The sequence below is a fragment of the Pelecanus crispus genome, chromosome 18 (genome assembly GCF_030463565.1).
Source record: "Pelecanus crispus isolate bPelCri1 chromosome 18, bPelCri1.pri, whole genome shotgun sequence".
In the NCBI taxonomy this organism is placed as follows: Eukaryota; Metazoa; Chordata; class Aves; order Pelecaniformes; family Pelecanidae; genus Pelecanus; species Pelecanus crispus.
Window position 1 is genome coordinate 236907 of NC_134660.1, and position 26738 is coordinate 263644.

The following is a 26738-nucleotide window of genomic DNA, read 5'->3' on the forward strand; positions in this document are numbered from 1 at the left end:
GGCTGTGAAACCAAATCAGGATTTCATTGAAGAATTCTTTGGATGCTTCTTTCTTGGCTTAGATGCTCGACCCCTTCCTCTTCCTCATCTCCTTTCGCTGTGCCATCTGCGTCATTCGCTTTCTCATTTCTCTGGCCTATTTATGAAATATGTTTGCACAACCTGCAGAGGAGGGTTTGAATTGTGACCAGACTTATTTCCTCTTCCTCTGTGAAATTTGTCAGGTCCAATGACCACCCATCAGATTTGGTGGGTATCTCTGGGCTTGTTTTAGATTTGCATGGTGTTGGTTTCAAACCAGGTCTGTGCAGAGAATTTTCTGATAGTGGCAGGGCAGGACACAGCAGCAGCGTAAGTCTCGGAGGCTGGGATTTGGCTGCCCAAGTCCTGGAGGTGGGGTTGGGTTTGGGTGGCAGTGCTTGCTTGCCAGAGTTCAACTTTCAGAAAGAGGAACTCTATTTACAAAGCTTTGGACAGTGATTTCATTGTCCCAGAAATGCCTGGCATGAACGGGATCAGTTGAGGCTCTGTCACAAGTCCAGGTTCCCAAGTCCACACCTGTTGGTGGGTGGCAGCAGCCAGTTGCCCCCTGCAATCAGGGTTCTTACCTTTCTCACACTGAAGGATTAAGGCTTGGATCTGCTGCAGCTGGTCTCAAACTCTGCAGAAGCCTAGCAGCGGGCTCTGGAAGCAGTAAGATTGCTTTCAGCACACAGCGTTGTGATGAGACACACTACCACGGTAGTGCCAGCGTTGATGTGCCTCCTTTCTTGCTCTTCGTTGCGTATTCCAGAAAAAACAGTGAAGTGCCAACAGTGCTCCAAATCTCCCTGAAAGTGTTCATGGTAAAGTAGGGAGCTTGGTCTGCTGCAATGTGGGACCTCAGGTCTCACCTAGCAACTCGTCTAGCAGGGAGGGAGTGCTTTTGAGTTTGGGATATTTTCATGCCTTGTATAAATAGTTGGAAAAAACCTTAATATACAGGGTTGGATGGTGCCATACAGATAGGGAACAATGCAGTATGGTTGGATTTGTTCTGGAAAGGGTATTATATTGTCCATGCTTTTCTGCTCAAGATAGCAAAGGGAAAAACAGAGGGAGGAGGAGGAGGACACAGCAGTGCTGATAAGGCGGCTCTGTTTCCTTTTCCTGCCTGCACGATGGGGAAGGGATCTATACTGCCTGTGATCTGAGGTTAAGGATCTCCATTCACACATTTATGTGCATTTGCTTCCAAATAACGTGGTGTTTCATTTATTTTTCACATAATTGAATGTTACATAGGCAGAGGTGGCTGTGAAAGGATGGCAGGATTTTGAAAACTTACTGGACGTCCATGACCCCGCTGCGTAGGGACTTTCTGGGCAAACGTATCTAGGAAATTTTGCCACTTCCTTTGAAACTAATTATTGGCCAGTCTCTGATGCACAAGCTGGCAAGGTCACTCTGAAATTGGAGGTTTGGGGGAAGGGCGGATTTAAAAAAAAAGGGGAGGGGGGGCAAAAAAACCCTCAATGTAGGCTGCTGTAGATCAGATTGTATGTTTCTTTTGTAGATCAGGCACGCTAATGAACATATTGAAGATTACTAAAGGGGAGGGATAGCTATAGCTTCCCCCCCTTGAGACACTGAGGAAAGAAAATGGAGCACAAGGGGACAAAAAGAATTGATGAACAAGCCCTTTCCCCAGCTTTATGAAATAGCGAAAGTGTCTCTGCGAAGAACCTGAGCTGCAGGGAGGGAACGAGAAAGCATCCAGGAGCATGTAACCAGTCGTGACGTACAAACGGCTGCACATTCCTGCTCCCAGACTTGCAGAAAAGGTGCCTCGTGTAGCTCAACTAATAAAAAGCCCAAACAATAGCTCTTGCCTACGAGTTACTACAAGGAGTGGATTGATAACCTGCTGCTGACCCCCTCCCTTTTTCTTTAATCTCAAAAAATGAAATAAAGTCCATATAATCACTTCTGAACTTGTGTGTGTGTGTATATATAAGATGTGTGTCTTGCTGCGGAAGAGGCATGCTCGCCTGCAAGCTCCAGCCCTTGCAGCTGGAGAGTGTGGCCGTATGATTAGCGATGACACAAGGTGGAAAAACCTCCCTTAGTTCTGCTTTCTCTTGCCGACCTCCACTCTGCTTGGGAGGGTGCGCTGTATCGATCAGAGGGAACTTTTTTGGCATGTGTTTAATTAATTAAAAGGAAGAAGGTAATAAGTTGATGGTTACAGTGGAGTTTCTTCTGTGATATTAAATCCATTCCGGTCTAAAGCAATCTCCTGCCTGGGACAGTAAATACACCATAGATAACAGCTACTCTTGAAGGTGAGCCAGAACTCCTCTGGCCATGTTATAGATGAGAAAAAGATGTCAAGTAACGCGTCCAGGATCAAAAGGCAAATCTGTGATGGAGCAGAGAATTAGCACGTTCAGGACTGGAGTCCCAGCTTTGAGCCTCTTAAACCATAAGACCTTCTTCCTCCCCGTCCCCCTCTGCCACGTTCAGAAGACGGATGTCGGCCGTCGGTCAGGATTCTGTAGTGGTACGTGTGTGGTGTCCTACTCCCCAAGGAAACGTTTTCCTGTGTGATACAGTAAATAAGTTAAAGTCTTAGAGTCCCACATAGTTCACCATGGATGTACAGCCATATGCTCTGCTGTCAGCTTGCTGCCCTTCTTACTTTTTGTTTGTTCTTTACTTTTCTTCCTGGTCAGATGTGGATTTCCTCCTTGGAGCCTACCTGGAGTTAATTCCATCCCTCTGCTCTCGGTGACAGTTCACATCTGCTATAAATCTTATGGACTGATGCCTCTTGGCTCTGTAGAAGAACTGTGGCTGCACACTTGTGACTTTATGTATTTAGGCTCTCTGCGTTATCCAGAGTTTATCATCTGAAAGCCTGTCTCCCCTGCCCAAAGCATGACTAGAGTCCTAATAACCATTTGGTAACAGAGGAAAAGTATTTTTTAGATATGTAAACAGGTCATGAATTGAGGGAGTGGCGTCGAAGGAGTTTGGATCAAAATTGCACATCAGCAAGGGGTTTGTACTTTAAGCTGTGCACCGTAAACAGAGTAATTGCATGTGGTCTGGGTATCTAGGGTAAAGCAGAGTCTTGCCTAGAGCAGCAGGAGTTGTGAGGGAAATGGTAGCAAAAACATATATGGTATTCAGTGGGACGTGCTGGGATGTTGACGTCTTACCAGACTGGAGAGAAAACCCAGGAATTGATTCTTCAGCCCGTTAACTTTTGAGCTAGTGTTCGAAGCGCTTGGAAATCACATCATTCATTTCTGTGCCCTTCTGAGCGCTCCAGAGTGGAAGCGAGTTAAAGGTTTGTAAGCGCGTGTGTGTACTTGAAATAAAAGCTGTGTTTCATATGAAACTTTTGTTATATACTAAGCTAAAACCTCTGTGTGTGTTTGCTTGGGTTTTTTTGTAGTGTTGTCTCTTGAAAAGCTGCAGTGAGGCTAGGAGAAATGTAGGGGTGTTTTGTGTGGGGTTTGGGATGTGCTGGTGGTCGGGTTTGCTCTGGCTATGCAGCCTGTGTATGGTCTGAACAGAAGGGTGGGGGGAATTCATGTTTTAGTTGTTGAACTGAAGCTCCTATCATGGAATTCCTTGGTCTGAAGTACTGGACTGAAACTAAGTGGATTTTCTGAACATGGTGAGAGGCAGGTTTGCGGAGAGAACGGGCAGCACTTAAGTGTCATGTCAGTTCAAGCCTGTACTGATGTCCACCTCACCCCTTGGTGACACCTGGAATGAAGAAACTCATGTAGCCAATTTTTTTTCTCACCTCTGCACAATGGTTGTTTCCATGTTGAAGATGTAAACATGCTGTAAGTGATGATTGCAGAAACATTGCAGTTAATAAATTATTGTGTTCAGGAGAATCTTTGGTTTCAAGAACTTGCTTCGTTACCCTTCACATCTGATGTGAGCAAGGGGGTGCCCACAAGCTTTCCCTTTATCTAAAGGAAAACTTAAATCTGAAATCTGGTGCAGCTCGGGGATGACCAAGCAAAATAGAGACCTTGTGTAAACTGTTCATTCTCATGCGGCTTTTGGATGGATGTTACTTTTGAAACTAATATCACGGCCACCTAAACAGCAATTTGGTTAAAGAGCAACCCGCTTAACTCCCTTGTTGCTGATCTGCCCGACCACGTCCACCCGAACTGGCCCAGCGTGGCCGCGTGCATTTGGCACGTCCTGCCTGCTCCTTTCGCTGTGGTGGACGCAGCACTTGTAGCTGCTGCTGGAACCACACGCAGCCGCCGCGGGCGCTCGGCCAGCGAGCTGCCGCTGCCGGCACATGCGACACTGAGGAGCCCTTGAGAGCGGGGCACCACGGAGCGGTGGCGGCAGGTTCCTCCTCTGCAGGCTCTCCCGGCGGTTCGGGGGGCCTCATTCAGCAGTGATTACATTCCAGCGTTTGTTAGCACCACCAGCTCTGAGCTCTGCAGAAGAGAGCTCTGCAGACTTGTTCAGACCCCGCTTCCTTCCCCCTCCAAGGCATGCATGCTCTCTCAGGGTTTGAATTGCCCCATACTCTTTTCAGGAAGATAAATAGGGTATCTGTAAGTTTAAACATTAAGGCCTTTGTCAGCCCACAGTGAGTAGCAGAGGCCTCCTGTGGATAAAACTATGTTTGGGGGGAGGTCCTTGTTTTACAGTGCGTTGAGCTCTGTTGAAGGATGGAGGCTTGACAGCTTTGACACTGAAGTCCTCTGTCGAGGGGACAGGTGGAGCTCCGGCAGCAAGCTTTTTCCCCCCCCTTCCACTCCCAGCCGCTTGTGCGGAGCGCATTTTGTCCTTGTACCAAAGGGCAGGCAGTACATGCGGCCAGAGCGGAGGAGAGGATGTCGACCAACATGACTCAGTTTGCAGCCTTCAGATGGCTTGCCAAGTGGAGCGTTCGGTGCTTTTTGTCTCGATCATTTCCTAGCAGATCATCCACATTCTGTTTTTCAGTTTAAGCGTGTGCCACCTCTTAATTTCTGCTGTGCTGCTTGCTAAGGGTGTGCAGGACAGCCCTCACCACTTCTGCAGCAGGATGAGGGAGTCACGGAGGCAGGTCTGGTCCTGCGCTCCGGTCTGTGTTCAGTCAATACCCCCTTGCTGCTGTCCCTGCTGTCCTAAACAGCTTTGTGAGCCAAAACTCAAGTTTCTCCAGCACAGACTGCATCTGTTACTGGTTAGGTGCATGTACTGCCAATATGACCCTCTCTCCTGAACTCGCCAGCTCCTGCTGGAGCTGGTGATGAATGTTTTATAGTGACTTAAATGGAAAAGACGGATCATGGCTTAGTAGTGACGCTTCTTCCTGCGGTACGGTGCTGCATCACCCTGGTGTGCGGTGCACAAAACAGCTACAAGGCGCTGCCTGGCTTTGGTCGGGCTTGAAGCAGACTTTTGTACTAGTTAAATCGGTGATTTGTTCTCACAGAAATTGCTGGGTTTTAATTGCTGCTGGCAAACATGTTCAGAAGATGGTAAGGGCTGAAATAGTGGTTCTTAAACTGTCCTCTGTGGAACCATGCAGAGGGACTTGCAGATTCATTAAATAAGCTTTTTGATGGAAAACTTGATAAAGCAGCCAGGAATGCCCAAGAAATTCACAGGTGTTGACAGATGTCCGCTGCTGTGAAAACTGTGGCAAGCGCTAGCGGAGGGAAGTGACGTGATGTATCGGTTTGTTGTATGCAGAATGAGATGAGAAGTTCCCTGCAAATTGTACATTAGTGGCCAGAGTTGCTCTTCTAGAAGGTTCTTCGACCTGGTCAGAGCTCGGTCCTTTCTTGGAAAGCAGAGATGCTCTTTTGTGTCTTCCATTTGATGTTTGAATCCTGTGTTTCTTCAGTCCTTTGTATGCTGGAGCATCTGTTACAAAAGGGGTTTCACGTGGCCGAACAATAGAGATTGTGCCTTTCTTTTCCTAATGGAAATAAAACTCGATTTTTCACAGACTCGGAGTGTGCTGCATTTTTGCCATCCTCAGCCACCCCTCCAGGGACAGCTCTGCGTAAAGCTCCTTCCTGCTTGAGCCCCCAACTTATCCACCCAAAACCCAGCAGCTACCCCTGCGTCCCTACTGGGATCCTGGTCTGGGATTTGATCCAGTGCCATGAAACCTTTCTGCGTCCTTTGCTGTGGAACATAATTGCCAATTCCTTAATTTACGCCTTCTGATCTTCTGTCTCGAGTGCTGCTTGCCCACAGTTGAGTAGCCAAAAGCAGGTGCCCTTCTCCCTGCCCATGCCACGCCAATGCTCTGTGGCAACTTTGTGCCATGTTTCTCTATGGCTCCAGGCAAAACTGAACATAACACGATTCACATTAGTCTCCTGTCGTCCTCCCTATCTCCTCTTTCCATTTCTCTCTGGGCTTTTTCACGCTCCTGTGCTGTATAGTAGTCCTTTAGCTAGGATTATTGTATCCCATTTCTTAGATAAAGGGCTCGGAGGCCAGAAATGTATTATTTCTGTGTTAACTGGAAGGGCTTTTTGGGCTGAGAGAGGAAACTTCTCTGGATCGACGCCAGACATAGCACGTCTGCCCCATCCCTTGACTAAATGACCTTCAGCTTTAATACTGATGTGTAGCCTTATTTTCATTCTGTTTTAGACTAAAGAGGTGATCTTTGTCTGCTGGGGGACCGCGTTAGGGCATGCCTGCGTAGGTGCACATATTACTGCAAACTCCTCTGCATGGTGAGCTGTGGAGGAGCAGAGCACTGCAACTACAGAGGGAATATCTGCAGCTTTATTCAGTGGGTATTCTCTTTACCTAAAAGGCCTGGTGCTTCTATTACTTTGAACAGGGATGACCTCCCTGTGCTTCAAGCCAGAAAAACGTATTTTCATTTTTCCTACAACTCTGAAGCAACTCAGATTGAAGGCTTGGAAATCAGGGCAAGCCCATGAGTGAGTAGGCATGAGATGTGATTGCACACATGCAGATTGCTTCTTGCATCTCCCCTGGAAGGCAGGGAACCTGAGGAGCCTTGGGACTGCACCTGATGGGTGAATTCATACCACTGATGCTGTGTCTGTTTGCTCTTTTGGTGTTCCCTAAAATCCATTAGTTCGCCCTTACTCCCTGTTCACCCCAGCCCATTCAGACTTATTTGGCATTGATGACAACTTCTGCTTCATCTGGAAATCCTTCTTGGCGTCTACCTATATTGTCCTAATGTCACTACATGGTCCAAATAAATGTGTTTTTTCTTGACTTCTATCTCTGTGTAAGCTTAAAAACCTGCTTGCTCTAATGAGCGGTGGTGAGAAGACTGGGAAAAACAAAAAACAAACAAAAACCCCCACGTTTTAAGAAGAGGCATTTGTGAAAAGGGTTTAGGGCTTTTGTGCTTCAGGTACAGAGCAGAGCTTAATTTTGTGATGCTCAGAGCTGTATTCATGAACACAAACTTCATGTTGGAATTCTGCATTTTGAGACGTGTGTTTGCAAAGCGCTCTCCTTTTCCTCACAGGGCATTAAAGAGCAGATAAGGAGGGCGAGGTCATCTCAGTAGTGCAGAAATTTCCCAGGCCTAGGGAAGAAGCCTGCTTCAGTGTAATCACTTATCCTGACGTTTCATTTTGATCTTGGGCTGCAAAACCTGTGGAGTTAAACAAAAACACCCCTATCCCTATGATCCATGACAAAACACCCTTTGACCTCAGGTCTTAATGGCTGCATAATAAAAAGTGAAGAGACTGAAGCTGCATTTTCATTCCTAGAAAGATTGGAATAGCCAGTGCTACTCACTCCTCCTGTCTATTGGTACCTACTGGGTGCAGTGGATGGGGGAGAAGAGGCAGACTCTGTAACTCCTGCAAGCTAAACCAAGAGGAAAACAAAAGCGTGTTTTATTTGTTGGACGGCTCACTTCAGTCCTGGTTGGATTGATGGGGATGAGAAGTTGCTTAGTTGAGAACAGTTTGGGCAGATGTCTGCACCCTGCGTTAGTCTATAGTGAGTGAGTCCTTATCAGCTCTGTTGCTGGGAAGTTTGGCAAATACTGAAGGAGTAGTCATCTACTCTTGCAAGGAGAGCTGGGGCATGGGGATCCAAGGAGTTCTCTGCTTCAAGATTAACTACAGTTTTTCTTGGATATCTCATTGTGAGATTGCTTTGCTGGTGCTGCCTGAGTGGAAGGCTTTGCAACACTGAGATGACTGTAGTTGTGCCTGTTTAGATCAAGTTGAGGGCAGCACGATCAAGAAATTGCCTTTGCCGGTGCCATTCTCTTTACGGTGTGAGCTGGAAGGTTTTAACGTCCTGGAGAATAATTCCATAAATTCTGCCTTCAGTAAACCCTTCTGAACAATGAAAAGCATGTCCCAAATAAGTCCTGTTCTGACACAGTGTTGTATTAATGCTGTTCACCAACTGGAGCTCTGAGCTGCTGTCCTCGCACTGGCAATAATTTAACATAGTTTCTGTATTATGGAATATTGATTTACTGTGGAGCATAAAAATGTGCAGTACTCAGCAGAAGGGCCTCACCAATTGTTATGCTCCAGGAACACTGCTGCTCAGGAATGTGAAATAAATTTTCCCTTTTAACAATAGATCCTGATTTGCATAGTCTCTATTCTTGTTTCTCCAGGGATTGTGCCACTAATGGTCTATAGTCAGTGCTTCCCCACTTTGACACCAAACTACTCTATTTGCACACATACAAAGGGCTTTGCCATTGAACAGGTGTAATAACTTTTCAAACGGTTTACTCTGTGCTGTAATTGTCTCCTCTCTGTTGTGCACTTACTCTTGTTTGAAGAATTTAAGTCGCTGAACACCCCCTTCCGTCTCTTCTTTGGTGTTTTAACTGCATTAATTTCAGGAAAGCGTTGTTTATGGCAACCCAAAAAGTCAAATCGACCTGTGCTGCCAAGGGTGAGGTGGTGTCTTGTTGCTGGTGGAAGGAGACCAGGAACTGGGAAGTGGCTTGTTTGCTCAAGCATACCTTCTTGGAAAATGTTGACTGCTGCTGCAGGCTCTGGCTGTCCCAGCCCATGAGGTGTTCTTTGACTGAGGATGTCCCAGCAGCTTTTTTTTTTTTTTTTATAGTGTTTCCTAGAGAGGATGCTGGTTTTCTACAGGGATGTGTTGGGGGATGCTTGGCTTGTGGTCTTCGCCAGTATATCCACCTGCATGTTCTTCTCTGGTGCTTTGGCAGCAAGCAGAGTTTTAGGATGGAGTTGCAATGTGTGCAATTCGTCAAGTATTTCAGGACCTCTTATTTTAAAGAAATTCAAGAAAATGGCTTGTTATCGTTTTTGCTCGTTGTGCTCATGATGCATTAGTGAAGATGGTAAAACCAGCCTCTGTGATCATGTACTGTATCCTCTTCTTAGTGAACAGCAGTTGCTGGTCCCTAGATACTGAGTTTGCCAAAGGAAGGTTGTAAATCTCTTAATGAAATACTACCTTTAATGTGAAGAGGAGGGGAAAAAAAAAAAGAAGAGCAAAATTTCCACTGGCTTAGTGCTTCTGCTGCTTTCTGCTTTCTAATGGAAGAAGTATAACTTCTAATTAAAAATATGGGTCTAAAAAAGGTAATGATTGTACTGTCCTGTGCAACCCAGACCTGTTAGGAAGCTGTTGTAAGCAAAATTATAGTATCGATAAAGGACCTTACTCGCCAGAAAAGGAGGATATGCTCCTGGAAGAAGTTGGTTGTGAGCTTGAGCAATCCTATTTCAGGCATTTGGGGGGGGGGTGGGGGGGGGGTGGGGGGTGGGAGGTGGGCGGTGGGCATCTTGGTACTTAGTTTGTATTGTTGAGAATGGCATATTAATCAGAGCTTTTAAGGGGAAAAAAAAAATCCTAATGAACTGAAAGTGCATTGCAGTTGGAGCAAACTGTTCAGTTATAAACGTCTTTCGTGCATGGTGTAGGCTTACCTTCTTGTTCCTGGATTTAGCTGCAGGGGGTAACAAACTGCCTTGCATTTTCTGATGCGATGATGACCAGGCAAATTCTACGCATTGGCAGCATTAGCTATTCTGCTGGCTGCTGTGCCTGCATAGTTGCTTGTGAGCATGTGGAGAGCTATACTGAAAAAGTGGTCCAATAAATTCTCCTATACATGCGGTATTTTTCAGCGGGCTGCTCTGCTGTGCGTCTGGAGAGTCGGTTTTGCTGGCATAACAGCCAGCTCTTCATCTCCACACTCTTCTGATTCCTACCTCCTGTCCTCAGCTTGCTCCCGTAACTTCCCCTTCTCTCCCCACACTTGCTCTGTAGTTCGTGGGTGCCGAAACAGGATTCAGACATGGGCCAAAGTATTTGCACTGGCATAGCTAAAATAATACAACCAGAATTTTAGGCTATTGTCACAGAACAATTGTTGCTGCTAAGGGCTGAAGAGCAGCTAAAGCTTGGAATGGCTGTTTTTGTCAGCTGAATAAATGCTTGGGGCATTGCATAAATGTCATAGCGTAAAGATCCGGGGCACTTGGATTTGAAATATCACAGAAGTTCAAACCTAGCCCTGGCAACCAGTGCAAAGAATTTCAGCAAAGATCTTAAAAACATTCAGGAAATTTTTCATAGAGAAAAAACAATCTAAACTCCAGTTCTGAGTCTGAGCAGAGCGTTCTCCTGGGCTGTGCTATTTTGCTTCTGACTGAGCGACATGCTGCCAAATTTGTGCCTTGGTCGTGAACTCAACAGAAAGTGAAGTCATAAGGGTATGACGGTCATTTTGTTGAAATCTCTTTATAGTTAATGGGTACACCACATCACAGACACTTTATATTTAGGGGTCTTTTTGGGCTTCATGGAAAATTAGGAATTACACCCCCCACCCCCACCCCTTTCTTTTAAACAGGTGACACCTTGAGATAGCTGAAGAAGTTAGGCAAGCCTGGGGGGGTAGCGGTATGGCAGCAGAGGAGAGCGAGAGCCTCATGGGAACCGGGTGAAGTGAGCTTTTTTGGGAGCAGAGGGCTGGAGCAGCATCTGTGTATGCGTGTTGGCTTGGGGAGTTGAGCACTTTGGGAAGACCCTCTCTGCAGTAGTCTTTGGGAACGAATGAGATGGAGGTGCTAAGAGGAACACTAGTACGGTAGTACAGTGTTTTGCCTTAAAGCTTATGAAAAACAATAATGAAACAAAAAACCCAGACCAAGAAAACCTTGGAGTGCTCTCCAGCGCTGAAGTGGTGGTTTCTAGTCTGTGTATTCCCCCCTCACACTTCCGTATCCCTGCGGATTCACCCAGTAGTGGAAGGAAGCTGAGTGGAGGTTGGCAAGGTAGAGAGTGCACATTTTTCATCTGTGCAGTGCTTGCAGGAGACTCCTACTGAAGATCAGCACTGAGCCATTGGTGGCCTCTGCCTTGGCTTCCTTGCCTGGTAAAAGTGAGGAGCGACTGCAGATTTTGCTGCAGGTCAGCCGAGGCAGAGGAAGGCAAGTTCTGAAAAACGGTAGGAAGGTATCTAAATGCCTGTCCCAGGCAGCTGTGGCACAGCCCAGGCTGCTGCGGAGCCTGCTGTGCAAGGGCTTTCCTGCTGGGCAGGACCAAGTAGAGACGGGAAGCTCTGCTGGGAAAGCATTAAATACATCAGCCCTTATCACTTACCACTCTCTGCCTGTTGTCTTAGTGATTGGCTCCCGTGTCCTTGTTTGGAAGGTATCCTCTTTGTGTCACCATGTTGTGAGTATGTGAAGTCATGCTGTCAGGTTGGCACAGGGGACAGCAGTGTATTTCTGTCCCTTGTGATTCATTCCCTGGAACTCGTTCTGATACCCACTGGCACCGGAGTTGAGCCCGGCCGTGGTTTGGTTCCTGTTGGCTTGGCCATAGGCGGGGTGAGCACAATGGAGGGAAGCACAGCGCAGCTGCTCTTGCGTGGAGAAAACGCACCGAGATCACGTGCAGACCCTGCTTGGGAGCTGGTGTCTGAAATCCCACAGATCCTTTTGCTGATGGCCTCAATGAGTATTTTACGGTCACCACCCAAACAGAAGACATTTACTGCATCCTTCCAGTTCTTAAAACCAAAAGCTATTAAGGGATCCACTCAACCACTCAACCTGGAAATTCTTCCATTTCCAGGCTTTGGTGAAAGCTGCTGCGTGTTCCTCTCGAGGTTCAAGGGTTTTCATTGGGATTGTGGATGGCACTGAGAAAGGGCCAGCACGGACGAGGCGAGTGACTCAGCATCACCGACATGTCGTGAGTCACCGCTGCCGGTGCACCCTGTGCTGCCGGCTCACCACTGCAGGATCCAAACACGGGAGGTGGTGGGCTCCAAGTTGTTACACATCGGGACGAAGTGTTGTATCATCAGCGCATGAGCTGATGTACCTTGTGTGATGCCTGGGGCAGCGTGGCGTTTCACCTTCAGACGATCGTGCTCTTGAACTGCTCTGGTTTTGGCTGTTAACTCCATTCCTGCAGCACAGCCAGACCCTGAACGTAGCACAGGGGTGTGCGAGAACTAAAGTTACAAGTTTCTGCAGGTGATGTGGGTGGTGTTTCACCAGCCAACAGTGTTGCTCTGAGCTAAAAACAGGAGGTAAATAAAATTATGATTTTTAGTTTCCCCATGAGAAACGGAGTACAGTTTATTTGCTGTGTGTGTATCTCCATAGGATTTGCTGGCTTGTTCCCTGCCTGCTTGCTGGGATTCCTCTTACATGGCATATATTATTCTTCAAAGTATTACATTTAAAGGAAGAAGGATGGTTTAGTAGGGTTGGCTTGTTTTTTACTTCCTTTTCTGAGGACACTTTCTGAAACCATTTGCACTTCAGAAGCATAACTCTTGTTAAGATAAGCCTGATACTGAGGTAGGTAGATGGTGATGATGATGTTCAACAACATAAACAATCCCCAGACATTTTATTTCAGGGGAGAACTTCTTTCTCAAAGAGTGCATTCAAATATGTTTTTGTTATGCAGCTTCTAAAGTAGTTAAAATTGTCATGAATCACAGTAAAATCTGTTAGTAGGCAGGACAGGCTGTGAAGGTGGTTTGGTAATTTTGGTTTTTTCTGTGCAATGAGCAGGTTGGGGGGTGGGTCCCCCCTGCCCCCCTGCCTTAGCAGTTGTTTCACTTTGGTATTTTTAATTTCCCTCTTTTGTTTCCCCATCTGTAGGTCTGTTTGTGGATTGAGTTTTGTACTAGTTTTTCCAAGGGTTTTCTTGGATCCTTGGGCTGCACTTACCTTCTGCTAGGAGGGGATTTGGGGATGTTTTGGGGAGAGAAAACTGCCATGAGAGAGTGCCCTGGGGCAAAGGCTTTGGCTGCAGCAGCAAGAGGGGAGAACGTGAGAAATTAACTCCAGTATGGAGCATCCCCTCGGGTTGAGGGGCTGCTGGGACCTGCGGCTCCATACTGGTGTTGAGCTGTGGGCGAGACACCATTTCTGCAACTGGCGTATTAGGAATTTGGATTCTGCTGTGCGCAGTTGCCACAGGCTGTGCGGTCTCGTCCTGCCATAATTTCTATGCAGGAGTTCAGGCATCTTTTAATGGCCGGCCTGAGCCAATTTTTCCCCCCCCTTTTTTTTTTTTAAATTTTTTTAATAGAAATGAACTAGAGATGTCAAAACAAACCTTTCACATCCTCATCTGAGTGATGGTTGCTCTGTAGACAAAGCATTGCATGCTGTGGCTGGTGGAGTGGTTTGGATGGTTCCTCCTCATCAAAAAGGAGGGCAGTTGTGATCTGCTTTATTTGAATGCAAACTATGCATGGCCCCCGGGTCTCTGGCAGCCGGCCAGCGCTGCCCTGTCTCTTGGGCAGAAACCTGGCATCCTCGCTTAGCCCTACTCAGCAGAAAAATGCCTTAGGATTTGTACTCGCAGATTTCCCCCGAGCAGTGGGGGGTTTTCAGTGAGGAACATTGGAAATAACTCTTTACTCCCAGCCTCTAGAGGTCTTCGGTTTGAAGAATGAATGAACTGAGTTGAGGTTTGCACCAGATTTAGGTTAGTGCCGAGCACGTGCTGTGAATAGAAGAGCCCTTCAGAAGCTGATGGTTCTGTCCACAGGGTGGGGGTGGGTGTTCAGCTGAACAAATTGTTCACTTTGGCTTCTTCACAGGCAGAAATGTTATGATCAGGTAATGAGATTGTTCTTGAGTGCTTGTGGGGTTTTCTCTTCCTCCCTTGGAGTCGTCATGCAAGTGTATTTGGCAGAGTTTAACTCTTGCTCCACCCATAGATCAGGTTTTGCACTGGTCTAAAAAAAAAGTATAAAAACTTGGCGGTCTGAGGAATGAACTTGAAGAATATATAGGGTCAGGAGCAAACTGGAAAATAGCAGCTGAATCAGGTGCAAATCTCTTTCTTTAGTGAGGCACAATTAAAGATCATGAGAGCAATTGGAAAAGTTGTATTTCTGTAGTGCTTGGGGAACGACGCTTAGATTTTTTTGTTGTCAGACTTGTGTATGTGGGCAGAGCATGTGGCTTTTTTTTTTACTTGGGTGTGTCCTGGGTTTCCAGAGTGCCTAAGCATTGGTAATGCTGTCCCTAGCATGGACTCTTAACAGCAAGTGTCCCAGTATTTGCCTTTATTTTCAGTACTGGCATTTGAGCCCTTCAGAAGATGAACAGAGAAAGGGGATGGGAAACTTTTTTTAACCAGATTTTAATGCTAATGTTTTTCAGTTTCCAGTGAATCAACAGGAGTTGATTTAACCATGAGATTTCTCTTGGCATCTCACTATTGTTCAGGAGTAGGCGTTGCACCAGTATGGACATGAAGCATTGCGTTGCATTCGCACTACTAAACTTTGCCCCGGGGCTGCTGCCTTGTGGTAGGTAATGCAAGGGAAGCGTGCAGAATTAATATGGATGATTTGCTCTTTAATGGAGTTGACAGCTGATTGTCATAAACTGTCATATTTGAAACCGCTTTTGTGGTCTGTTGGCAGGTTTTGTCCCTGCTGAAGATCCCAGGTGGAAACAGGAACTTAGCTCTGGTGTGCCCCGTTTTTGTTTGCTGTAGCTGGCAGCAAGGTCCCTTTTCTAGTTAAGAACAGTGAATTGCATCGAGTGCTGCTACTTGGGCAGCTCTCAGGAAGGCACGAAGTGTACCTCTGAGCTTTTTGGCAGTGGCGGGATGCAGACTTGAGTACAGAGCTGGGAAGAGGAAGGCAGCTTGTGCAGAGATTTTGGAGCAGAATCAAAATTCAGGATGGGACTGTGGCTTCCTGCAGTTGCAAATTGGCTGGTGCAGGCTGAGAGATGTGTGTAACTGATGATGAGATCTCGCACGTGTATTTCTTCTTGGTTGAGAGGACAAGCATGTGAGGGGCCATACAAGGCCAAAAGCAGGCTGTTATCAATCTGGAGCCAGCCAGCTGGGATGTCAGGAGCAGTTCATGGCAAACCAGTAGTACCCAGCCTGCTTTTTTGACAACCCCACTGACATCTGTCAAAGCCTGGTACACCCACAAGGGATGAATGTGGACAGTGGCTCTAGAACAATCCCAGCTTTTCAGTGGGCCATGCCTTTGGTGGGAAAGGATGTGGTGTGCTGGGGTGGGACTCCATCAAGTCAGCGTGGGGGGTTGGATTGGACAACCCAGGAAGAGGAGAATTTGGCTGTATAGCAAAAGAGTGGATCAGGATGGAGACCTCCATGAAGAACCAGCTCCGTGCGACAGTCTTGCAGAGGAAGCTCCATGGGACATTGTTTTACAATCTCCGCTCCCTTCCTTCTTCCTCAGATAGTGAAACGTTGACCCACTGTGTCTCAGCCAGGTGTTAGAGACTAAACCCTTGTCCCCACAGCACGACAGATTCAGGATTGTCAAAGTGGATGCCCAGTTGTGGGTCATCTGGCAAGCATCTCCTGATTCCCAGTACTGAAGCCTCATTTGGTGGACAGATACTTAATTGTCTTATTCAAGAAGTGTCCTATACTGTACCTTTTGGGGTCTGTCCAAATGCCATGGTGAGCCTCCTACGTGAAATCAGCTAACACCTTTGCAGCTTGCCTCTGGCAGGTGAGAGAGGCTGAGGTTGTGTGTTTTTTGGGAGAAGGTCTCGAAATCTGGGGCTTTGAACTAGACCTGGTGATCTTTGGTGATTTCTTCCATCGAAAGCTGTGTAGGAAGGGGGAGAGTAAATACAGAGTGGCCTCTGTGTTGGTAGGTGACTGCATTTCAGGGGACAGAAAAGCCCCTGGGTATATGCCAGTAAGTAGTGGAGGAGGGGAACCATACAGAAGGTGCCTGGAAAACTGCAGTTTATTGCCTCATGTTGCAGCATTAATCTGTATCTGCGCTGGAAGGGAGAGGCCGGCAGTGTCGCAGCCGAGGACTTTCAGATCTGCTGCATGCACTGGGGCGTGCTGGCTCCCCCGTCCTCTGCCCGGCAGCAGGCAGGGTGGCTGTGGTGCGGCAGAGCCGGCAGTGCTGTGCAGCTCACCACGGGCTCGTGCTTCATTGCCAAAAGCGCTTTCTGGTTCACGGTGAATCTCTGCCTTGCTTTTTCACCACGCAGACTGGTTGGCTGCGTGTAGAGTTTTTCAGTGTTTCTGTGTGTCACATTTCTCTCTCTTCCTGGCATCGACTCTTTTTCTTCCAACATGACCTGTTATTCTTCATTTAACATCAAGATGATTTGGGTTTGCTGAAGTGCTCTGGGTGGCAGAAACAATCTCGCTCCGGACCCCAGCGGCTGCTTCTCGTTCATTACTGCTGACTCCTAGAAGTGGTTCTGATACGTAGTTCCCTCCAGCCTGTAACTTTCCAATCTGAAATCTTTTAATTTCTTTTTTCTGAATGCTCCGTGTCTTTATCAGGACAGTTTAGCGGCAGCTGGTGGATCTGCTCTGCTCACTTTGCAGCTGGGTCTTTAGTAGGGCAGTCTCCTCGTGAAAAATAATTCTGCTAATCTCCAGTTCTCCCAGTTTGTTGGTGCCGTCTCTGTCCACCCCATTGGCATTCAGCTGCATGGACTCAGCAGAAAGCAAGACACACTGATGGCCAGCAAGGGCCTCTTACCACTGGTCGCGTGGTGGAGGGAGGCAACACAGCGTCTCTGAGGTCCGGGAGAAGCAAAATGAGCGTGTGTCTGGTATGACTTGCTGGTGCAAAACCAGCCAGCAGCAGGCAACTCCAGTGGGCCCGAGTTTCCTCTAAGGCGATGGGAGGAGGGCACGGGTGTGCCGTTCCTTGGAAGCGGAAAGATCCCTGTGCATCTTCACCCAGAAGTGCTTCGTGGACAGCTTTGACTTGATTTCTGTACATAGGCTTGGTTTAAGCACGTATCATAGGTGGAGGTTGTGTTAGGGGAGGGCTCATTGATGGGGAGCCTGTACAGCTTTTACAGCACCGTGACTGCCGAGATGACTGAACTGGGTCTAGCACGGGTTGTACCCATGGAAATGCATCGACCGAGGTGTTGTCATGTTCATTGGCAGGGCTGTATTTATACTGCTTATTAAAAAAAAAAATAAAATGAGAGCATACACCCTTTTCTGAAATAGCTGAACCCAAGCTGTGCGGTGTGTGGGGCCGGCTGCCCTGCCCCTTGGCAGCTCGCTGGGCCGGCGGGAGCGAGTCTCCTTTCTGTCCCGTTGGCACTGCTGCCTGGCAGGAGCACCTGGCTGGTGGGTTTTCTGGAGTTGACTTTACCATTTAGGATAACTGATTTTAACCCACAATTGCCTGTTTTTTACTTAGGGAAGGACTGGACCCCATCCCGAGGACTTGGGCTGATGTAACAGAGGATTTATTATTTTTCCCCCTGCCCTTCTGTAGTCATATTAAACTAACAGCTGTTTTTTAGGAAGAAGTGTTTACCTCTGAGAATTTTGTCATGTTGGTAAAGTTTCTTCCTGTAGTTTCCTAAAGGCTGTGCATTTCTGCTGGAGAGATGGGCACGGTACAGCATGTCTAGGAGCCTGGCACTGCGGGGCGGGAGCTGTCAGCACCAGTTTGAGGATACAGCCACAAAGGGCAGGATTTGAGGTCTTCTGCCACAGATGGGGAGAGGGATCCCGTCCTTTCCTTGCCCCCTTCCTGTGAAGCCCTGCAGCCTCCTGGGGTGTTTGTAACCCCACGGGCTGAGCTTGGCTTGGCTCCCTGCTTGTTCCTCCTCCCAGCCTCCCGGCCCTCTTGGGCACCTTCCGGGCACGTGCGGGTTCCGTCCGCGCGAGGAGACCTAAGGCTGCTGATCCTGTGTGCATGCACTATTCACAATAAGCACCATCTGCTTAAGTTTGCAGGACGCTGTCCTTGTCGGTCAAGCTGAGTGCCGCACCAGCCGGGTGCGTGCGGGCGAGGCGTGGCTGCTGTTCCCGTCACGTTGTCTGCTGAGGCCGATCTCCTGCACACACTGGTGCTTGCAGAAGGGGAATTGAGTCTACCTGCAAAATTGTTTTTTAAGAGGATCAGGCTCCTAAATAATTCATTTTCTGTGGTGTTCCATGAGCTTATCCTCCTGTCCCAGCCAGAGGGGCTGTCCCACGCCATTCTCCGTAGCCTGTTTCGTGCAAGTGCTTGCAATTGCACAGAGCACACGGGCGCAGCAGCATGATGAATGGTTTCCCTTGGAGGATGCAGTATTTAACTGCTTTGCTGCTGCTCACATTACTCCCTGCGCCGGCTTTGCCTCTTGAAGCACAAGACCACTTTCAAGATGAGCCGTGCAGCCCACTTGCAGCGACAGTGCTTTCTGCAGCCATCTGGCAGTCTCTTCAGTCATCGTCTTCAGCTTAATCCAAAACCTGTTTCGGGCAAGTGTAATAAACTCTTTCACTAATTGTCGTGTTCAAATCCCTAATGTTTAGAAAGAAAGGAAGTGGGTTTCCCCCCCCAGAGCAGGGTGTCTGGCTGAGGTTTCAGGTGACTGCTGGTGCTGCCTGCAGCGACTTCAGATGCTGTATTTTGTGTGTGGCTGCTACTTTCTAGTGCTAGTCGAGAAAATAATGGTTCTTTCAAAATATTTGTATAGAGATTAAAGCTAAAGAAGCTACATAGCTTGTTATCCAAAAGCTGATCTACATGAGGAGAACACATATATGTTGCTGACAGCACATCACGGCAAAGGGTGTAATTGAACAGGCTCTGAAAAAGGCTTAATTCTAAATATAGAGGACCACACTACGCTCAATACTGTTTTGGAAAGCGTGGCTGAGCCATCATTATGTATCTTCCCCTCCACCTATGCTGCAGGGTGTCAGAGGATGAACTATATGTTACTGTGTTTCGCTTTCTCGGTTTATTTTTGGTTTAAAGCCAGTGGGTTTTTCTGGGGTGGGATGTGTCCTGATTTTAAGGTGAAGAGCAGGGGTGCCCCTGCTTACACTGCCATGTCACTGAGGAATCTAAATGGGCATAAGGCGTTTTTTATACTTAATCTCGATTTCTGTGTAATCTGAGCAAAAGAATGAGATGCATTTAACGGAGCAGGCCAGTATTGTTCCAGCTGGCATAGGTGCTTATAATGTTGCAGAGGCAAGCAATGAAGCTGGCAGTTTGGAGGTGCTCTCAGCAGCTTTTGATATTTCTAAAAACAATTCCCAATGCTGTGTGGATCCCCAGAGAGCAAACTGAAGCCTGCTGAGATCTGGCTTAAGAGTACTAAATTTTCTAGGGGTCCGGATAGTCTATTGCACCCACAGATGCTGAAGATACCATAAAAGCAGACAGAGCCATTGCAGAGGTCTTTCCTGTTTTTAAGCTATTAAAAAAAGACGAACTCTTCTCCAGTAAAATTGTTCTTAGCTTCTGAAATTAGAGTATGGTAGAATTTCGCTGAAACTTGGCTGGCAGAGAAGGAACGTGTTCTGGAAAGTCTTGTGGGAAACTACAACATGAAAATGCTGTCAATCTTGCGGGTGATTCAGAGCAGCGCTGCTTTTCCAGCGACACCCAGAGAAACACCCCTGCGAGATAAGGGATCTGCTTCCCAAACGGCGCTTTTCTACCTTCCGGTGTTGTGGGGAGGGGATTTTGTGCCATTTAGGCTCAAACTGGAGATCCCTTGTGGGGAGGAGGGACCGTAAAGCTTGCAAGGCATTACGATTCTTGGAAGAGAGTAAAGCATGACTGGGCTGGAGATCTGGATTAGAGTTGCGTGATCAGGTGATGCTGGGGTGGTGTTGGCAGCTGCTCAGCCCGTTGTAAACCAGATTAACCCTGCGGTCGCCCTGCCTTGCTGGTAGGGTATGCCAGACCTTTACCCAGCCCCGGTGCTCAGCTGCCTCGGCCGCCTTTCGTCTCGGGCTCTGCTGACTGTATCCTCGGTGTAACTGATGGAAGATTAAGGTCTGGCCTTGCTGTGGCATCCATCTACAATAAATATTAAAATTTCCACCGAACATAAGGTCAGCATTGATGAAAATAGAGCAGGCACTCTACGCAGGGAAATATTTCAGAGAGAAGGACTTAAGCTCCTAAAAGTGCCTTGAAAATGGTCTTGGAGAGAACTGGGAGGACTGTAGGCAGCAGATACAATTGCCCGTTTTGGTGGAAATCTGGCCTCATCTAAATTGGCACTGAAGCGACGTCGCCCACGCAGCCGGGAGGTCCAGCAAGAATATGGAGAATGTGTCTTGTTCTAAATTTGTGGGTTTTGCTTGCAGTTCGAAGGAACTGGCTCATCCTTTTCAGGGTATTTCTATTAGTTGATTTGAAACTTCTAATAAGCGTGGTGCTTTTTTTTTTTTTTTTTTTTTTTTTTTTTTTTTTTTAAGGCAAGTGCATTTTGTAGCAGTACACCTAAATAAGGGCAGATGCATAGGAGGTGCAGATTTTTCTAAGAACTTGATTATTGCTGTTGCTTACCATCTCTGCAGCTGGAGGTGCTTCAGTAGTAAATCTCATTTACCGTGTGCTGCTTTTGCTATAATGGCTGGTTTCAGCTTTGAAATGGGTTAATCTCAGCAGAAGACTTCTTGGTTAGATTTTGAAAAGCCGGACATTGCTGTGGCTCCGCTGCCCCATGTGCTCTTGCTGGGTTCAGAAATGCGGCAGAAGGAGGGGGAGATGGGCAAAGGGAATTATTTTGTGATTAATTCCTTAGTTGCCAAACACCCAGCTATGGCAAAGGCTTTTTGCAGTGGCACTGGATTTGTGCGTGCACTTTCTGCTGATGCTTTGTTTCTGCACCATGTAGTGGTTTTCTTCCTTTCTGGGTAGCTGTAATATTTATCCACCGGAATCAGGATGCTTAAGGGTGTATTTTCATCATAATATGGCTTTTAATGTGGGAGAGTGGAGCCATGGATTTGTAAGTACCTTACTGTCTTTGTGTTCCTTTCTGCCTAGGAGTGCGGTAGTAGGGAGTAAGGGTGTTTTTGTAACAGCTGATCGTAAAATGCAATGGTGTAGTCCATGCACTAGTGAAAGCATATTTATGCTCTTGCAGAACCATACTTTGTGTTCGCAGCAGAGATAAAGAAGGTAGGAAACCAGTCAAAAGTTGCAGAGCGTGTGGGTTCTCCCCATGCACCCACATGTGCTCGCCTTCTCTCACATTGCGCCTCTGAGCCCCGGAGATCAAGAGAAGTTGTTCACTTGGTAATTTTCTGATGTTTTTTCCTGGCTGCTTTGTTTGCTCAGTCAAGCCATCAGATGCAGAAATCAAGTTTACTGTTGCCCGCTTTCCTTTGCAACACGTCGTTGCAGGGGAGCAGCTTGTGCAAGGCGCTGTTAGCTCTGTTGCTCGTTTCCAAACGGTGGTTACTCTTAAAACCAAATTATGGTGTGTTGTGAAACTTGCTGCTGAGTTTTAATTGTGGCCACGTGGTACGCGCTGGTGTTCGGGCATATTTTGTGACTGATGACAGAGGTCTTTTTGTAAAGAGGCTATGTGGAGGAAGGGAGGGCAGATGGGTTTTGTTTTCTCCAAGACTTGGAAAAGTGGGTCTGGCGGATGTGGACAGGTAGGACTGGAGCTGCTGGTTCAGCTAAGCGTGGTATAAAATCTTAACGCTTGCATAGGCAGGACTTCAATCACTGGGCATCGAAAGTTGTTTTAATACTGCTCTGCGGAAGCATGGCTTTTATAGCAGTCTGTAGTTCGGTTGGTAATTATTAGCAGTGGCTAGATGGTATCAGTCGTGCCATTCAGTATGTAGCTTTGATCTATCTGTCAGTTCTGCTAGGTTTTTTTGTGGACTGTATAATTAAAATCACACTCAAAATAATCCCCCCTTCCCCGCTCTGTTTTTCCAGGAGGCGAAGGGCAGAGTGGAGATGGGCAGCAGACCGTGCAGCCATCGTCAGTCGCTGGAATTGGCTTCAAGCCCATGTCTCGGACCTGGAATACCGAATCCGACAGCAAACGGACATTTACAAGCAGATTAGAGCCAATAAGGTGAGGACCAGGAGTGCATTTGGATACATGTGATTTTGCTTTGTCTGCCTCCTAATGGCTTTCTTTTCTGATACAGCGGAGAGTGTGTATGCAACGTCTGATGCTTTTTCCCTCCCTGCATCTCTCAAAAAGTGTATTGCACAGTTGTGACTGACTGTAATGCTATTGGCATGGTCTGAGTGTAATTCTTTTCCCTGGTTCAATACGGTAACATGAAAGAGCAATACCTTACTTTAAAATCAGGTTTTGGGTACTGAATAAAACTGTTGCTTTTGCATGCGTGTTGCTGTTCCCCATTGTTCAAGCCTTTCTCTATTTTTATTTGATTAAAAAAAAAAAAAACAAAACAAAACAACTTCCCATTCTTTTTTGGGGGGAGTAACTGAACATGGGGATAAGGAACAACTTAACAAGACTTACTGGGGAAGGGAGGGGACTGTGGAGGAAGTTAGCTTCAGATGCTATCACATAGCACAGGCTTAAAATTGAGTCTGTATCATAAAAAAGACTGTTTCTAGGTGCTGACCTTTCTCTGTGGAAGGATTTATTTTTTTCAGACTTGCTCTCAGATGGCAGGAGAATGGGGGAGAGCAGAGAAGGGATGAGGAAGTAATTGTGATGGAGACTTGTCCAGGCATGCACGTCTAAATGCCAGGCCTCGGAGGGAAGAATGTCTGGAGTTTGTGGCAAGAAGGCTCATGGTATTGCGTCAACTTACAGATCCTCAGGAATTCAGGGTCCAGCAAACGCTTTTCCCAGGATGTGTGGCGCTCGGGGGGGGGGGTGGGGACAGAGGCTTCCAGGTGTGCAGAAAGCACAGGCAGGTGGGGGAGGCTGGACTTTCATGCAGCTGTGTAGAAAAACAGGCTAACTGAGCGAGCGAGGCCTACGAATGGCTAGGTGGAAGAGCACGGCTTGCTGAACGGCAGACGTTCCTGAGGTGAGAGCAAAAGGCTTCTGGGAAGTGGCCCGTATGTCAGACTAACGAGCCGGTTTCAGAAAGAATTGTCTTCCTTCTGTCGTAAGAAAGCTGATCACACAAGGTGGTTTCTAAGTATAAAACACAAAATAGCTAAACGTTTATATGCTAAAAGTTAAGTAATAGAAGAAATGAGAAAATTTATCTAACGAAGTGGAAGAGTCAGTGCTTTCACCAGATGATGGCAACTTGACAGACTTGTGAAATGGCCTGATAATGGCTACAAGCATCCCATATGTTTTTATCTAAGGTTGCAGTCTCTGGGTCTGAAAGGAGAACATCACAGTATTGTGTCAAAGTGGAAAAGTACATCTGAGGTTGTGGAAAACAGGATGTCATCTTTTTTGATCTGTTCAAACAAAAACTCCTTAACTGCAGTAAGCCGGTACGTGAATTTAAAATAAAGCATGCCACTTACCGTGGCAGAAGAGTTCAGATGTTGAGCATTTGATGGTGGCTGTTCTGCCTGAACAAGAAAGCGAGTATCAAATACCCCTTCTTTCTGATAGGACTTCATGGAGATCACTGCTTGCACCCAGCTGTCGTTGTCTTGGTGTCACTGAGCTCAAGGATGCCTTGTAAAACGTGTTCAATGAAAAACTCAGAGTAAGATTCATAAAAGCAGCTTGGGACAAGTATAGGAGACTAGAGAAACGAGTGCATGTTTCAGTAATACAGGAGTCTTGTTGGAATGGATTTGGCTTCAAATTGTACAAGGACAACAATTAAAGAATTTGGAGACACCTTGTTCTTTCTATCTACGTAACTTAACTCTAGCTTACTTGGCCATAAGGAGGTTACAGTGTAGCTGCTGCAGGAGTTCAAAGTTGCTATTCCATTTTATTCTTTTTTTTTAGGTTAATTACCTCTATATGTTAAGGTTTACATCCCAGTGCACCCTTCAAGGAAGATGCATTGCTTTGTCAAAGCAAAGCAAGAGAAGGACCAGGCAGTCGAAAATAATGTTCTGTTTTGAAGGTACACTGCTGCCTGGGTGTCTCAGCAGTAATTGTGTTTTCAGCACATTTGGATCAGCTCAGTCAGAGCATGGCGAGATGTGGAGGAAAACAACAAATCAGTGAGCATGTGGTCAAAGTTAGTTGTAAAGTACGGTGTTTTCTGCCGCTTAAACATAGTGGGCTGTTGTGCGTTTGATTTTGTGTTGGTTTTGAAGAGCGTGTACAGTTAGTTTAAGGGACTAGGTGTCCGTGAAGGTCATAAGGTGGTTTTGTTTCTTTTCACAAATGTGCTGTGTTGGGCCTTTTTGGGATGGGGTGTGGCACCGTGCTGGGGGGGGCGGGGTGTCCCCCCCATGCGCTGGTCTTTACACCTCCCTGCATGTGTGGGGGTGGCAGATGCTCCATGTTTGGGAAGGAACAAACAGCATTTTTTTCCTCTCTTTCCGTGTCTCTTAGGAGTTTCACTCTTAGAGAGAGTAGGAGATAAATTAAGATGAAGGGCTCCTGCAGGAATTCTGTGCAGTGGCAGACTTGGTTGAAATACAGTGACCGAAACTCCTTAAAGATGGGGTTGTTTTGCACACCGTTTCTGCAGACCCAGGTTCCACTTGTTCCTGGACCATCTGAGACAGTTTCACTGTGTTCCCTTCGAGCTTTTGGTCTGATCTGTGTGCAGCCTATCCCGTGGGGACGGCTGCGCTCTGGTTGGAGCTGCTAAGTCAAGAGAAACATGTGATGGGAAGGGTGGGAGATGGGAGTTAAGAGGAGCCTATTGCTGAAGGAATTTGCAGCTCTCACAGGAGTTTCCTGTGTCTGCAGTGATATGTCAGGCTTAGAGCAGGATAAGGGATGCTGCTATCCCTGTGCGGGGCTGTTTAGGACACTCGGTCTCTTTCTGATGTATCTTAATGTGTGTCAGTCCTCTTTCTCACCCATTAGTTCCTTGGCAGAGGCTGCTGACTATTACAGGACTATGAGATCTGTCTCCGTATCTCTCTCTATCTGAGACCTCTGCAATTCTGCAATTGAGCTCTCATTAATACCATAATTAGTAATAAAAATGGGAGTAAAGGAGCAGCAGACTTGTCCATAAATATTGGGGGGGGGGGGAATGGGGGCGGCTGCTTCCTTTTTTTCTTTGTTTTGGAGAATGCTGATGGAAAGCACGTATTGTGTGACCTTGGAATAATTCACATGTGCTGCTCCTTTCCCTTTCCTGAAAGAGAATTGGAAATTTGATGTTGCCCTCCTAATTCCTCTGTATTATTCAGAAATGTATAAATAACAGAGATTCAAAACTCTTAAAAGCAAGCAGAGAGCACGAGCCCTCAGCAGGAAAGTACTGTCCAGCCTGCAGGTCCGTAGGTTTGCAGAGGCTGTCTCGTGGGCGAAGAGCTGGGAGAGGACGACTGGGGTGCACAGCGTTCGGGCAGTGCAGCTTCTGTATGCAGGCACAGAAACCAAAACTGTGCCTGTCACAGGGAAGGCTGCGTTAAGTGCTGCTTCTGTTTCAAAGTCACCGGTAAAGGGACACACTTCTAAACAAATACCCACAGTATATAAAATCAGTTAGTGCTCCTTCCTGAGGCATGGAGCAGCTCCCTTCATCCTCTTCCTTTAAACTGGAGGCAGAAGTCCTTGGTGGCTGTTTCTGTTCTGATGCCCGTGCTTCCCCATCTTGTTCTCTTGCTGAGTAAATGAGGAGCCCAGGGTGCTTTCCGGAGTGTCAAAGGGAAGCAGTTTCCTGGGTTCCAATTTTGCATTCAGTCCCAGTTTTTCCCTTTTTTCATGTCCACTATCTCCTACACCTGAGATCTGGGGATGACCAGCCTCTTTGCTGAAGCATGCCTGAGGATGTATCTAGAAGCAGTGCCGAAATGTGGTGGGTTGCTTTCGGAGAGGGATCTTTCAAGAGTAGAGGAAAAAGCACAGCAGTATGTAATTGAGTTTAGACTATCTTTCTGGAAAGCTACCGATCTGTTGTATAGAAGATTGTGTCAAGGCGTAAGATCAGCATTATGAGCGACTTCCATGGGCACGTGCCATGGCATTGGTCATGTAAGATTTGACTTTGCGGACTTTTGAGGGAAGCCTTGTAGCTCTCTCCTCTCTCCAGATAACGTGTCCAGGTTCCCTTCCAGGCTCACTTTCTTGTGGCACACTGTGCAACCTCCAGAATTGTTTTCAGATGACTGATCCACCCGTTCTTAACCTGAGCAGCCCTTTCCATAGTTCCTTGTTTGACCAAATGCAAACTTGCTCTGGCTTGTCTTTGTCCTGGACTGTATTCACGCCGTGTAGGTTCCACCAACTCTGTAATGCCTGGCACATTTTATCCTGCTTTGTTATAATATAGCTCAGAAAATTTGTAATTATAATGATTTTAGTTTACTGTGTGTGGTTCAGAGAGAAAGCAGGTCCTGCCTTTAGAGTAAGCTTCACTTAGAGTAAAACATAAACAGGACAACATATGTTAAGCCGGATACAACTGTGCTT

The 26738-nt window shown here is 46.9% G+C and overlaps 1 protein-coding gene across 2 annotated transcripts in view; it reads left to right on the top strand.

The window, feature by feature from the left end:
- The window catches only part of KANSL1 (KAT8 regulatory NSL complex subunit 1), a 92424-nt gene that overhangs the window by 41126 nt on the left and 24560 nt on the right, over positions 1-26738 (top strand). For both annotated transcript variants that reach the window (XM_075722610.1, XM_075722611.1), the window contains exon 3: positions 22163-22304. In XM_075722610.1, the coding sequence (XP_075578725.1) occupies positions 22163-22304 (142 nt within the window). The remainder of the gene's footprint in view (positions 1-22162; positions 22305-26738) is intronic.